This window comes from Pteropus medius, unplaced genomic scaffold (assembly GCF_902729225.1).
Source record: "Pteropus medius unplaced genomic scaffold, Ma_sr-lr_union100, whole genome shotgun sequence".
In the NCBI taxonomy this organism is placed as follows: Eukaryota; Metazoa; Chordata; class Mammalia; order Chiroptera; family Pteropodidae; genus Pteropus; species Pteropus medius.
The window spans coordinates 5,233,522-5,245,904 of record NW_024343732.1 but is presented as its reverse complement, the minus strand read 5'-3'; the positions used below and the strand labels follow the sequence as shown (position 1 = coordinate 5,245,904).

The 12,383-nt window shown below is 45.4% G+C and overlaps 1 protein-coding gene across 1 annotated transcript in view; it reads left to right on the top strand.

Moving 5' to 3' along the window:
• The window catches only part of PEBP4 (phosphatidylethanolamine binding protein 4), a 221,391-nt gene that overhangs the window by 27,641 nt on the left and 181,367 nt on the right, over window positions 1-12,383 (top strand). The window contains exon 2 of the mRNA XM_039868112.1: window positions 7,773-7,909. Coding sequence (XP_039724046.1) covers window positions 7,779-7,909 — 131 coding nt within the window. The 5' untranslated portion in view covers window positions 7,773-7,778. The remainder of the gene's footprint in view (window positions 1-7,772; window positions 7,910-12,383) is intronic.

Sequence of the window (12,383 nt, the reverse complement as noted above, 5' to 3'; positions counted from 1 at the left end):
ACTTAGGAAGTTTCTGTCCTTTGTGGGGTCCTGATTTCCCATTCAATGGGAAAAAGGATCCCTTTCTTCCTCCCATCCTTAGACATGTGGAAAGAACCAGAGATTAGATCTGTTCATGAAGGGAGGGGGTCAATACCCAGCTTTGGTAGGCTCTAAATTCAGTTCTTACTCCATGAGGACAGACAGAATATTTAACCTTCCAAGGATGACATGGCAGCAAATGGACCTGAAAAACGCCACCATTTCATAGTGAGTCTGGGGCCTTCCATTCTGTGAATGAAATGATTCGTTAATACATACAATTTAGAGCTAAAGGACTGGACTTATTAGTCAATGATCGGTTGCTGAGACCAGCAGGCTAGGTCTCCTGGAAAGGAGAATTTGTGTCCCTGGAGAGAAGCCCAGGTCCCTAACTTCCTGCCATAGTCTAGCAGAACCCTTAGATAAACGGGGTGGTTGGGGCAGGAGCCAAGGGCTGTACTTATCTCACAGACACTCTCCTGGGCTCCTCACTTGTGTGTAATGTAACTGCTAGAAAATGGGCCTCTGGAGCTCTCTCTGCCACAGACCCCTCACCCCGTCACCACCACCAATTCCTGTATCTTCTATAAAGATCTACAACTCAAAAAACGATAGAAGGAAAACAGGCATTTCTTAAAACAACAACAAAAGAAATTACATTTTGATACTTTTATGTTCCAAGATAATTTCCAACTTGGTCCTCTGATATGAAAGGTGCACAAAAAGCAACAAATAGTAGTTGATAACAAAAAGCTTTTGTGAGAGTTTGAGGGTTCTTTCCTGTTCTTTAAATACAAAAGACAACAAAGTGTCAGAATTTTCTGTTTACAACGTATTATTTTTAAATGTGCATCCTTGTTTATTCATTTATTAAACATTACTATGTGAAACTACTGTGGGGAAGGCAGAGACTGTGTTGGGCTTCATGAAATATGTGGACGAAAACAGAAGGAAAATTCCCATGAACGCTATTGAGGAAGAAGCAAACATCGCCCCTAAAGCTCAAGTAAACCACAGGTTACTTTAATAGGGATGGCACTGTGTATCCTTTAGGAAGTCTGTTCACCCTACCCTCCCTTATTTTCCTCCTTCTTTAAATGGTAACCGAGCGCTGTTTCCCAGGTATCGTGCAGGTGCCAGATGCACCAAGGCACAGGACACCCAAGGTACTTCCCACATAAAGGTAACAGTCTGGTGGTAGATAAACACAAACGAATGGCAGATAAAAATAACCCAGTACATACTATCCTGGTGGAAGTATTGCAGATGCTGCATGTGGATATGAGAAGTTTCGCCGAGTGAAGTGATGTTGAAATAACACCTGAAGGGTGAGCAAAAGTTAACCATGTAGGTCTTGGGACAGGAGAGAATGACAGTCTGTGGAGAGAACAGTTTGTGCTAAGGCCTTACAGTGGAAGAGAGTATAGCCAATCAGGAGGACGAAGCTGACCAAGTTATCTGTACAGTGAGGGAAGTGGATAAAGCCAGTGGTTCCAAAGTGGACTCTAGTTCCTTGGATGTGTGTGTGTGTTTGTGTGTGTGTGTGTTAAAATATATATAACATAAAATTTACCAATTTTAACCATTTTTAAGTGTACAATTCAGTGGCCTTAATTACATTTTGCATTTCCAAAACATTTATTACCTCGACAGATAATCCGTAACCATTGAGCAATAATTCCCCATTCCTCCATTTTCCCAGACCCTGGAAATGACCATTCTGTTGTCTCTGACTTTGACAACTCTAAGTATGTTGTATAAATGAGATCATACGATATTTGTCTTTTTGTGACTGGTTTATTTCACTTTGCAAAATGTTTTCATTCATCCATGTTGTAGCATGTGTCATAGTTTCCTTCCTTTTTATGGCTAAATAATATTCCATTGTATGTATATATCACGTTTTGTTTATTCATTCATCTGTTGATGGACACATGGATTGTTTTCACTTTTTGGCTTCAGCGAACACTGGCATATAAGAATCCGTCCCAGTCCCTGCTTTAAATTTCTGTAAATATATATCTAGTTGTAGATTTGCTGGATCATATTGTAGTTCTATGTTTAGCTTTTTGAGAAACCACCAAACTGTTGTCCACAGTGGCTGCACCATTTTATATTCATACCAGCAATGTATGAATACAGGATGCTCCACATCCTCTACAACACTTGTTATTTTCTTTGTATGTGTGTGTATATATGTTGCATATGTTTAGTAATAGCCATCCTACTGGGTGCGAAGCAGTATCTCACTGTGGTTTTGATTTACATTTCCCTAATGACAAGTAATGTTGAGCGTTTTCTCATGTGCTTATTGGCCATTCGTATATCTTCTTTGGAGAGATGTGTAGTTAAGTATTTTGTACATTCTTTATTGAATTGTGTATTTTGTTGTTGTTGAGTTGTAGGTGTTCTTTATTTATTCTAGATATTAATCCTTATCAGACATATGATTTGCAAACATTTTCTCTCATTCTGCAGTTGTCTTTTCACTGTCTTGATGTATTTCTTTGATGCTAAATTTTTTTAATTTTAATGAAATTCAACTTACCTATTTTTTATTTTGTTATCTGTGTTTTGGGTGTCATATCCAGGAAATCATGGACAAATACAATGTTATAAAACTTTTCCCTTACGTTTTCTTCTAAGAATTTTATAGTTAACTCCATTTTGAGTTAATTTTTGTAGAAGGTATAAGGTAAGGGTCCAATGTCATTCTTTTGCATGTGACTATTCAGTTGTCCCAGAACCATTTATTAAAAAGACTGCCCTTTTGCCATTCAACCGTCTTGGCACCGTTGTTGAAAATCATTTGACCGTATATGTAAGGATTTATTTCTGGGATCTCTATTCCAGTGTCCTGGTCCATATGTCTGTCTTTATTCCAGTACCACACTGTTTTGATTACCACAGCTTTGTAGTAATTTCAGAAATCAGAAAGTGCAATTCCTCCAACTTTATTCTTCTTCTCAAAATTGTTTTAGTTATTTAGGATCGCTTGAGATTCCATGAGAATTTTAGGACGGATTTTTCTATTTCTGTGAAAAACATCATTGGTATTTTGACAGAGATTGCATTGAATCTGTAGATCACTTTGGGTAGTATTGACATCTTAACAACATTAAGTTTTCTAATCCATGAACATGGGATATCCTTCCATTTATATATGTCTTCTTTAATTTCTTTCAGCTTTGTAATTTTCAGTGTACAAATCTTTCTCCTCCTTAGTTAATTCCTAAGTATTTTATTCTTTTTGATGCTATCATAAATGGATTTGTTTTCCTAATTTCTGTTCAGATTGTTCATTGTTAATGCATGAAAATGCAACTCATTTTCGTGTGTTGAGTATGCATCCTGCAACTTTGCTGAATTCACTTTTTAGCTGTTTGAAGCATTAGAGTTTTCTACACATAAAATCATGTTATCTGCAACAGAGATAATTTTACCTCTCCCCTTCCAATTTGCCATTTATTTATTTATTTATTTATTTAATTTTTGGTCTAATTTCTCTGGCTAGAACTTCCAGTGTGTTAAATAGGAGTAGTGAAAGTGGGCATCCTTATTGTCATGGACTGAATCGTGTCCTCCCAAAATTTATGTGTTGAAGCCCTAACCCCAATACCTGAGAATGCGACTGTATTTGGAGATAGAGCCTTTAAAGAAGTGATTAAGTTAAAACCATTAGAATAGACCCTAATTCAATCTGACTGGCATCTTGATATTACGTGTAAATTTGGACAGACAAAGAGACACAAAACATACACATGCACCGAGGAAAGACAGCGAGAAGACAAACATCTGCAAGCCAAGGAAAGAGGCCTCAGGAGAAACCAACCCTGCCGACAACATATTTGAAATACCCGTAGCTAACAACATACTCAATGGTGAAAGACTGAAAAATTTTCCCCAAAGCTCAGGAACAAGACAAGTGCATTAGTTTTTCAGGGCTTGTTTAGCCAAATAGACTGGGTAGCTTAAACAAAAGAAATTTATTTTCGCCTAGTTCTGGGGGTAAATAGTATTAGAACAACTGGATAGCTACCTGCAACAGAATAAAATTAGACCTTCTGACGCTATTTACCTGGACAGCATCAGACCCCACAAGTTAAGGGCTCAGTCATAAAAGACTGCCCCCCCACCCCAACTTCAGATGCCAATCTCAAATCCAGGTTATCACCTGGACTTCTAACTTACTGGCTATAGACTAGAGTTTCCAACGACTGTCCTCCTTGGATTTGATTAATTTGGTAGGGCAGCTCACAGAACTCAGAAAAACATTTTACTTTTGGATTCCCAGTTTATTACAAAATGATATAACTCAGAAACAGCCAGATGGAAGACATGTATAGGGCAAAGTATGTGAGAAGGGGCACAGAACTTTCACATCTCAGGACATGCCACCTTCCCTGAACCTCCATGTGTTTACCACCATGGAAGCTCTCCAAACCCCATCCTTTTAGGTTTCTATGGAAGTTTCACTACATAGGTATAATTGATTAAATCACTGGCCCCTGGTGATCGATTTGACCTTCAGCCCCTCTCCCCTCCGTGTAGGTGAGGCAGACTGAGATTCCAAACTGGCATCTAGGGGGAATTTGGTCACTGCAGTTCAGAGACTCCAGAGGGCATAGTGGGAAAGTTTAGGAGGAAGAGAAAGTATAAGCATCTGTGTCTGGATAGAGAAAGGAGGTGACACGTGGGCAGCGATTGGGGGTGTCAGGCACAGGAGGCCTAGAGGGAGGAGAGGGAGCGTCATGAATTCTGAGAATATCGGCTCAGCAAATCCCAGCCTCCAGAGGGGCTGAGGCACCTCAGGAAGTCATCAGGCTTTGCCTGATTGATAGTGTTGGTTCCAGCCCAGGTGGCTGAAGGAAGAAAAGGAGGCTTCAGAGGTGACCACCGAGGGATCTGAAGGTGGGACCTTCCAGACGTGAGGCACCTGAGCAAAACAGGCCGGTGATGGGAAGCAAGATCTGTGCCTTCTCCAGCTTGAACATGGCTTCTAGATCTGGGACTCTGAGTATGAAGTGAAGTCCTGTGAATCCTCACGAGAAAAATCAGATTCGAAAATACCAAGAACCACTGCATTCTGTCAGATCTCTCTGTGTGAAAACAAGCCAGAGAAGGTTAGATAAATAAGCAAAAGGGACCCAGGGCCAGGTGCCAACCTGAGTGGTTAGTTTCCTACTGATGTTTATAGAGAGTTAAGAGCTATTAAGTGAAAAGAAGGACTATCAGAAACAGAAGTGATGAGTTTGTCAGGCATTCAAACAAGAATTTATTAAGCATCTGGACACACCAGGGACTGCACTTGGAATGCTAGCTGCCGACTTGGGACTGCCTGGAGCTATAAGCAAATCACTAAGCAAATAATTACAAAAGAATTTATATAAGAACAATAAGCAAAGGAGTAAAGTTCTCTGATCCTGTATAACTGGAATTTAATGGAGCCCAGGGATCAGGGTAAGTTTCTCCACTTCAGTTCTCCACCAAAAAAGGGTGGGAAGTGGGGTGAGTCATAGGTCTTGGGGCAGGAAGGAACTTGAGGGACAAGCTGGAGTTACCACTGAGCAGCAGAAAGTAGAGAGAAGGCTAGAGAGGCAGGAAGAGTCAGATCAGGGCAGGATATTGTCGGCGACGTGGAAGATTCTGGGCCTTATTCCAAGAACAAAGGGAATAGGGTGTGGGGTGGGGAGCAAGTGAGGTTATAGCAGAACCACAAGAGGGAGCAGTAGAGCAGAGGGGTTAAGGAGCTTGGAGTCTGGAGCCAGATGCTGTGGGTTCAAAGCCCAGGTCGATCACTTACTACCCATGTGACCAAGGTCCAGGTTTGCTAATTTCTCTGTGCCTCCGTCTCCAACACTTCAGAGGATCATGAGGATTCAGTGATAAACGCCTAACACATACTGAGTAAGGAGGAATTGCTGATGGGAGTGGGCTCACCAGGAGCAACCCTGCACGGAGGATCCCCTCCACCCCCCAGACAGCCATTCGTTGCTGGTGCTAAGAGCTGTTGGCACCCAGGAAAGTTTCGGCTCCTCTCGTGGCCACCGCTCTAAAGACAAGGTTCTCTTAGGCTCGGATGATCATTATGGCAGCATCGTCCTCTGGTTCTAACTGTCCTGTGAGCTCTATGAGAACAGGGACCCTCTACCTCAGGACTGGCACAGGGAGGTGCTCAAAACTTGTTGGTGAAATGGATTGCGAATGAATGAATGAATGAATGGATGGATGTGAGGAAGGATGCTTAGACCATCTATCAATTATTAAGCGCTCCCAGGCGCCAGGTACCTCACTAAGTGCCTTAAATAATTCATTTCCTTTCATTCTCACGACAGACTTGTGAGGAGGCCACCAGGAGACACTTTCTAGTGGGGAGATCTTTGAAATGAGTTCTCTGTGGGGAAGCCCTTGTCATACTTCAGGGAGTCTCATTATTGAGAAGTGTGTTTAATTTGTAGCCCCAAAGAAGGGATTTCTGCTAGAAATTGGAATCCTGGAAGCGGTAATTGAACCGGAAAGCAAACGATACTGAAAATAGTTCCTCTAAAGATCTAGCTGGTTGAGCTTTCTAGCTACGATCTCATCTTACTTAGCAAGGCACAGGGGCCATGAGGTCATATTACTTATTCTTAAAAGGGGGGAGTGGTACATTCTACAGAGGCATAGTGCCCCTACCCCAGCATCAGCAGCCCAAAGGAACTCAGAACAGAACCCAGGAGTCCTTCCCTGCTGGTAGAGCATCCCCCGCAGGCCCCACACCCCTCTCTCAAAGAGGACAGAGAGCAGGTTAATAGGAAAGGCTCTGGGAGAACCACCTTTGACCTTCCCCTGCCCTCTCCGGTTCCAGTCAGAGTCCTGCACACTCTTTCCCACAGGCCTGCTTCCTGGGGAGCTCAATGTGGCTCAGCCCCAGCCCCCCGTCCTCTCCCCCCGGCACCGAGCTGGTGCAACCTGCCCCCTTCCTCAGCAGCTCTGCTGGCCTTCTTCTCCAGAGACTGTTATTTTGGGAGAGTGCTGAGTTCAGCACTGGTGCAGTCAAACAGGCCCTTCTGTCCTCAGCTGGCTCTTCAGAGGTGGCCTCGGGGCTGGGGCAGCTGTACCCCATGTGCACCAGCCCCACCTACACAAGATCACTGTGTCCACACTCATGCACCATCAGACAGCCCCGAGGCTGTCAAGACAGGTGGTGGAGGAACCATGGGCAAGAGAAGCAGAGCTATCCAAGGGACACGACCCAGCCAAAGCTCTGCTCCTAGAAAAACAACCAAGGTCAGGCTTTTGCAAGCACCCCAGGACCTGCCCCCAGCCAGAAGCCTGGGGTCACCAGCTTCCCAGAATTTGCCTTAACGCCAAAGGAGTAGGCTGGCCCTTGGCCAATCAAACACACACGGGGCAAGTGGTAGGGGCAGGATGTGGAGCTATGCTGAGAGGCTTATATAAGCACCTCTGCTTTGCAGCCTGCTCCAGGCCCTGGCAGCTGGGTCTGGAGTGACAGCAGAGCCTGACGAAGGAGGGGCCTCAGCTAGGACTGCAAATTGAGTCCAATTTGGAGTAGGCCCAGGTCCTCCTAAGGCATTTGTGTCCAGGTGGCAGATTAGCTGCTGGAGCCCAGGCAGCTGCCTACCCTTCTCCCTCTGCTCACCAGAGATCTCTGTGGCGCCAGGTGGGCCCCTAGAGTCGGAGCGTGCAGGGTGGTAAGGGTGCCTCCTGCAGAGAGGGTCTAGCAGCTCTAAAAGCTCCTTCTGTTCCAGGTGATCATGGGCTGGACAATGAGGCTGGTGATGGCACCCCTGTTTCTGGGCCTCACGATGGTCGTCACAGGAAACCTGGAGGATAATGACTCATGTGTGTACGAGGCCCTGTCTGACACCGATGCTGTTCTCTGCAAGTAAGGCTGGTGGGGCCCCAGAAGGTGGGAGGGGGACCGTCTTTGTCCATTCAGGCTGCTATAGCAAAATGCCACAGACTATAGGACTTATAAATAATAGAAATTTATTTCTCAGAGTTCTGGAGGCTGAGAAATTAAAGATCAAGGTGTGGGAAGTTCAATGTCTGCTAAGAAACAGCTTCCTGGTTTATAGAGGAGTGTTTTCTCACCGTGCCCTCACATGGCAGAAGGAACAAGAGATCTCTCTGAAGTCCCTTTTATAAGGGAAGAATTCCATTCATGAGGGCATCACCCTCATGACCCAAGCACCTCTCGGAGGCCTCACCTCCCAATATCATCACATTGGGGGCTAGGATTTCAACATAGGAATTTTGGGGAGCGGGACGCAAATATTCAGACCGTAGCGGCAGCCATTCTCAGGACTCCCTAGAACACACCAGCACACCCCCAGTTTGAGAAACATGGACTTACAATGCCAAAGTTGTGTGCCAAGAGATGTCTTTTGATTGTAAATCACTGTTGCAAAAGGGAAGCTTTGTCTTCATTCCTGTTGAAGATTCCTGTTTGTACGAGATCATCACTGAATGTGAGCACATTGTGGACACATCAGACCCCCGAGGAGAAATCAGTGCCTCCTGTGCTGGGGCTCACTCCCCAAGAAACCTGCTCGGCTCAGGCTTCTGATCTTTGAGAGACACCCCCACCCCCCGAAGCTATTCTTCCTGTGGCTATTTTGAGTCTAATGGGAAATTTTTGAATTTAGGACTCAATACCTAAAGGTATTGATCTACAAAGGAGGAATTTTATGTACATCGACAAGCTGCTGGAAAACATTAAAAGAAAAGCTCTTTCAGAATAACAAACAGCTCACCTACTTCTGAGATAAGCCAGACCAGACTGACAAAAACACTAAGAGCCAGAACCCCGGTTCAGCCTCAGAACCCAAAGAACCATAGTCCACCCTTTGGGTGAGTCCATTCAACAACCGTCTCCCTAGGCCACTGTGCAGGTGGCCTAGGTGGCTGGGAGCTGCCTCCCAAAGCCCTCTCTTCTGTTCTGACAAGTTCCACCCTTCACAGAGTGCACCCTAGTCTTGCCCTGTGCACTGCGTAGAACAAGTCTAGCTTCTCTTCTCCTTGAAGGTCTTTCAAATGTTTGGAGACAGATGTTGTGACCCTGCCTTCACCTACAGCTCTTGTAATCCAGGCACCTACCTCCATCCTTCAATTCCTCCTCACAGACCTTGGTTCTGGTCCACCTCTTTCAGGAAGGTTCGGTTGGAAGCAGACCCATTGCTCTCTTCTAAGTGTGGCATCCCACACTTGCATACTGAGAACCACACGGTAGTGGGTGGGGGTGCCCATTGAGCCGCCTCATGCTTCCATGATGTCAGCCTCATCTCCATACTCGCTTTTGGGCAGCTGGAACTCTGAGCTGGTCCCATAGGTACAACTGGGGAGCCGTTTTTCTCAGATCCAATCCTTACAATGCCGAAGGGTCAAACACAAGCCTGGAGAAGCTAAGTGACTCCCTGAGGAAGCCATGTAGTACAGGGAAAGTGCAGACAAGCCCTTCGTGGTCATTCTTTGCTGCTCACAACAAATTACCCCGATCTGACAGCTGCACACATTTATCGTCTCACATTTCCTCTGGGCGTGGCTCAGCTGGGCATCTCTGGCTCAAGGTCTCTCAGGAGGTTGCAGTCAAGCTGTTGGCCAAGGATGCAGTCTCATCTGAGGGATGGATTAGCCAAGGTGGGCTGTTCTGCTTCTGAGCTCCCTTCACATGGCTGCGACAGGCCTCGGTCCCTTGTCATGGGGCTGTTTACAACACAGCAGCCAGATTCTCCCAGAGAGGGAGAGCACGTGAGAGAGGGACGCCAAGCAGAAGCCACTGTCTCCTTATAATCCTGGAAGTGACATCTTCTCACTTCTGTTTTGTTCTTTTTGTTAGAAGCAAGTCACAAAATCCGGCCCGCACTCTAGGGGAGGGGATAACACAAGGAGGATGGGGATTATTTGGGGGCGTTTTAGACACTGCCAGCCACATCCATGTCCCTCTTCTCCCTCTCAGTTTACTCTTGGCTTTCTCTGGGCCTCAGTTTACTCATCTTAGAGATGAGAATAATGACACGAGCTCCTTCAAGGTATTGCTGTATGAAATGGAATCATATTATATGGTGCATTTGATCTATGGTGGTGGCCCAATAAATGCTATTTCCTTTCCCTCTGGTCCCTTATGCAGTATCTCATTACAGCCAAGCTGGGACCAGAGTCCCCGCTCCTCTCCCCACTCTCTCTCGGATGCCTTCTAGTCTTGTCAGGAGACCCAAAGATGCCCCAGATCTCAGGATAGAGATCAGACGTGCATCAAAGTACGCCATGAATGGGAAGGGCATTCACGGCAGGGAGATGGCAGCTTTGAGGTTTTTGAACTGGAATTCAAATTTTAAAGTGTATTCTTACTAAATTTGATTTTTGATTCAGTTCATCTCGGGCTTGTGCATGTCTTTTAGGCCAATTTACTCATCTGAATTGTTAGCTATCAGCTTTGTGCCCTTCACAAATCTAATAAATTTGCCTTCTGTGTCCTGATCCCAGCCTTTGGTAAAACCGCTAAACGAGGCAGAGTCCCACACATACCCCTTGGCCTATCCTGCTATGTGGAGTGACATGAGGGCTTCGCACTCTGGGCTGGCAGGGTGTGACGGGTTGGAAAGGGAAGGCACAGATCTAAGCCCCAGCCCCCCGGCATATACCCTGCCAGGGCACTCTCCGTGGCTTCGAGACCACTCACCAAATGTCGACTTGCTGATTTTGCTTAACGATTTTAGCATTCGTAACAATTATCCCAGGACAACAAGAGGGGACCTGCTTGTTCCCCAAGGAAGGCTCCTCTGGTCCTCGGTTTCCCTCCTCACTGCCCCAATTCCGTGCCATGTGCTAAATCCTCACCTCTCTGTCAGTGCTAAATCCTCACCTCTCTTGGCCTCAGGTCTCACTAGCTACAGTACGGGAAGTTGTGACAGAAACAAACCAGAATGTCCTTTAAAGGCTGCTGTGAAGATAAATGAAAACCCATCCTCTAAACATTCTTTAAACACTATTAAAACCATGCCATCCAAAAGAAATGACTGTAAACTTGGGAAGAATTAAAAGAAACAAGTTCTCTCAGCAAGCCGGTGATTCAGCTAAGTGGCTACGGTAAACTGTCCTTCCTCAGCTGGCCTGAGTCCTGGCATTGGGGTCCTGAATTTTGTATCTGCCAGGTGTTGTGCCTTTGCCTAAGGTGGGGTCTCAGAAGCTTCTGGAAGGCTCTTCACCAGGAAGCTGTTCTTGCCTTTTCCAAGGTTCTGACTGAGGTTGGGAGCTCCTCCTTCAGTTCTACTCCCCCAAATTATATTCTCACTGGGTTCCCTTCAGGCGTCACTCCCAGCAGAGAACTGCGGCCAGCTCTGATGACCGCTGGCAGGCTGTGGAGCCGCTCAGCCACACTGGGCTATTTGAAAAGGCTGAGGACCCACCTCTTCTCTCAGTGAATCATCTTAACCAAGTAGACCTTGAGAATGAATGTACCTGTTGAGAAGAGTTCATGGTGGCTAAATGAGCTTAAATTTATAAACACAGCTTAGCAGCTGTTGCTAAACAGGGGACTCTCATATGAGCCTGCAAGCTGCACTTTAGCCTGCACTAAACTGCCTGCTTGCACTGTGTTCCTGAAGGCTAAGCCAATGCTGATACAGTGCTGGCTCCAGCAGCACTTATGCTAAAATAAGTCAACCCTTACAAAAGAGTTCCTGGAATTGAATTTCAACCAATAGGACTGAGACTTTCCCCATCCAATTGGAGCACCAAGGCTATGTCCTCATTCACATCTTCACCAACCAATCAGAGTAACTCCATTTTGACCAATCAGGACAGTGCTTTTTGGACCAATCAAACTTTGAAGATTTGGAGTCCTCATTTGCATGAGAACAGACCAATCAGAGACCAGGGGCAGGGACTTCTCTCTACATAAGCCAGTCCCCCTGGGGTTTTGAAAGCATATTTTCTTTTTCCAGTGAAGACTCTGTTTTTCATTGGCTGGAAATGAAGATATCTCACCTGAGGGGAACAGAGTTCTCTATAGGGGCAATGCCACCTCACACTCAGGGTGGCCTCATAACCTTGCTGCCTCCTAATTGAGCTATAACACTATTGAGGTATTGCAGAGCCGTGCTGTATCGCGATTGACCTATTTGCGTTGAATATAGTCTTCTTCCCCTGCACCCAAAATTGGACATTCCTATTGGTGTTGAATTAGTGCTACCAGTTGATAAAACCCTACAGACCCTGGGTCTTCGTGATAAAAAATGACAGAAGGGCAGGGAGGAAGAAGCAAGTAAAAAAAAAGTTGGCACAGAGGTGTTTTTGTTTTCTTTTTTTTTTTTTCTAAATACCTATTTGAAAGCCTGGCTTACATCCCTGAGTTTTGA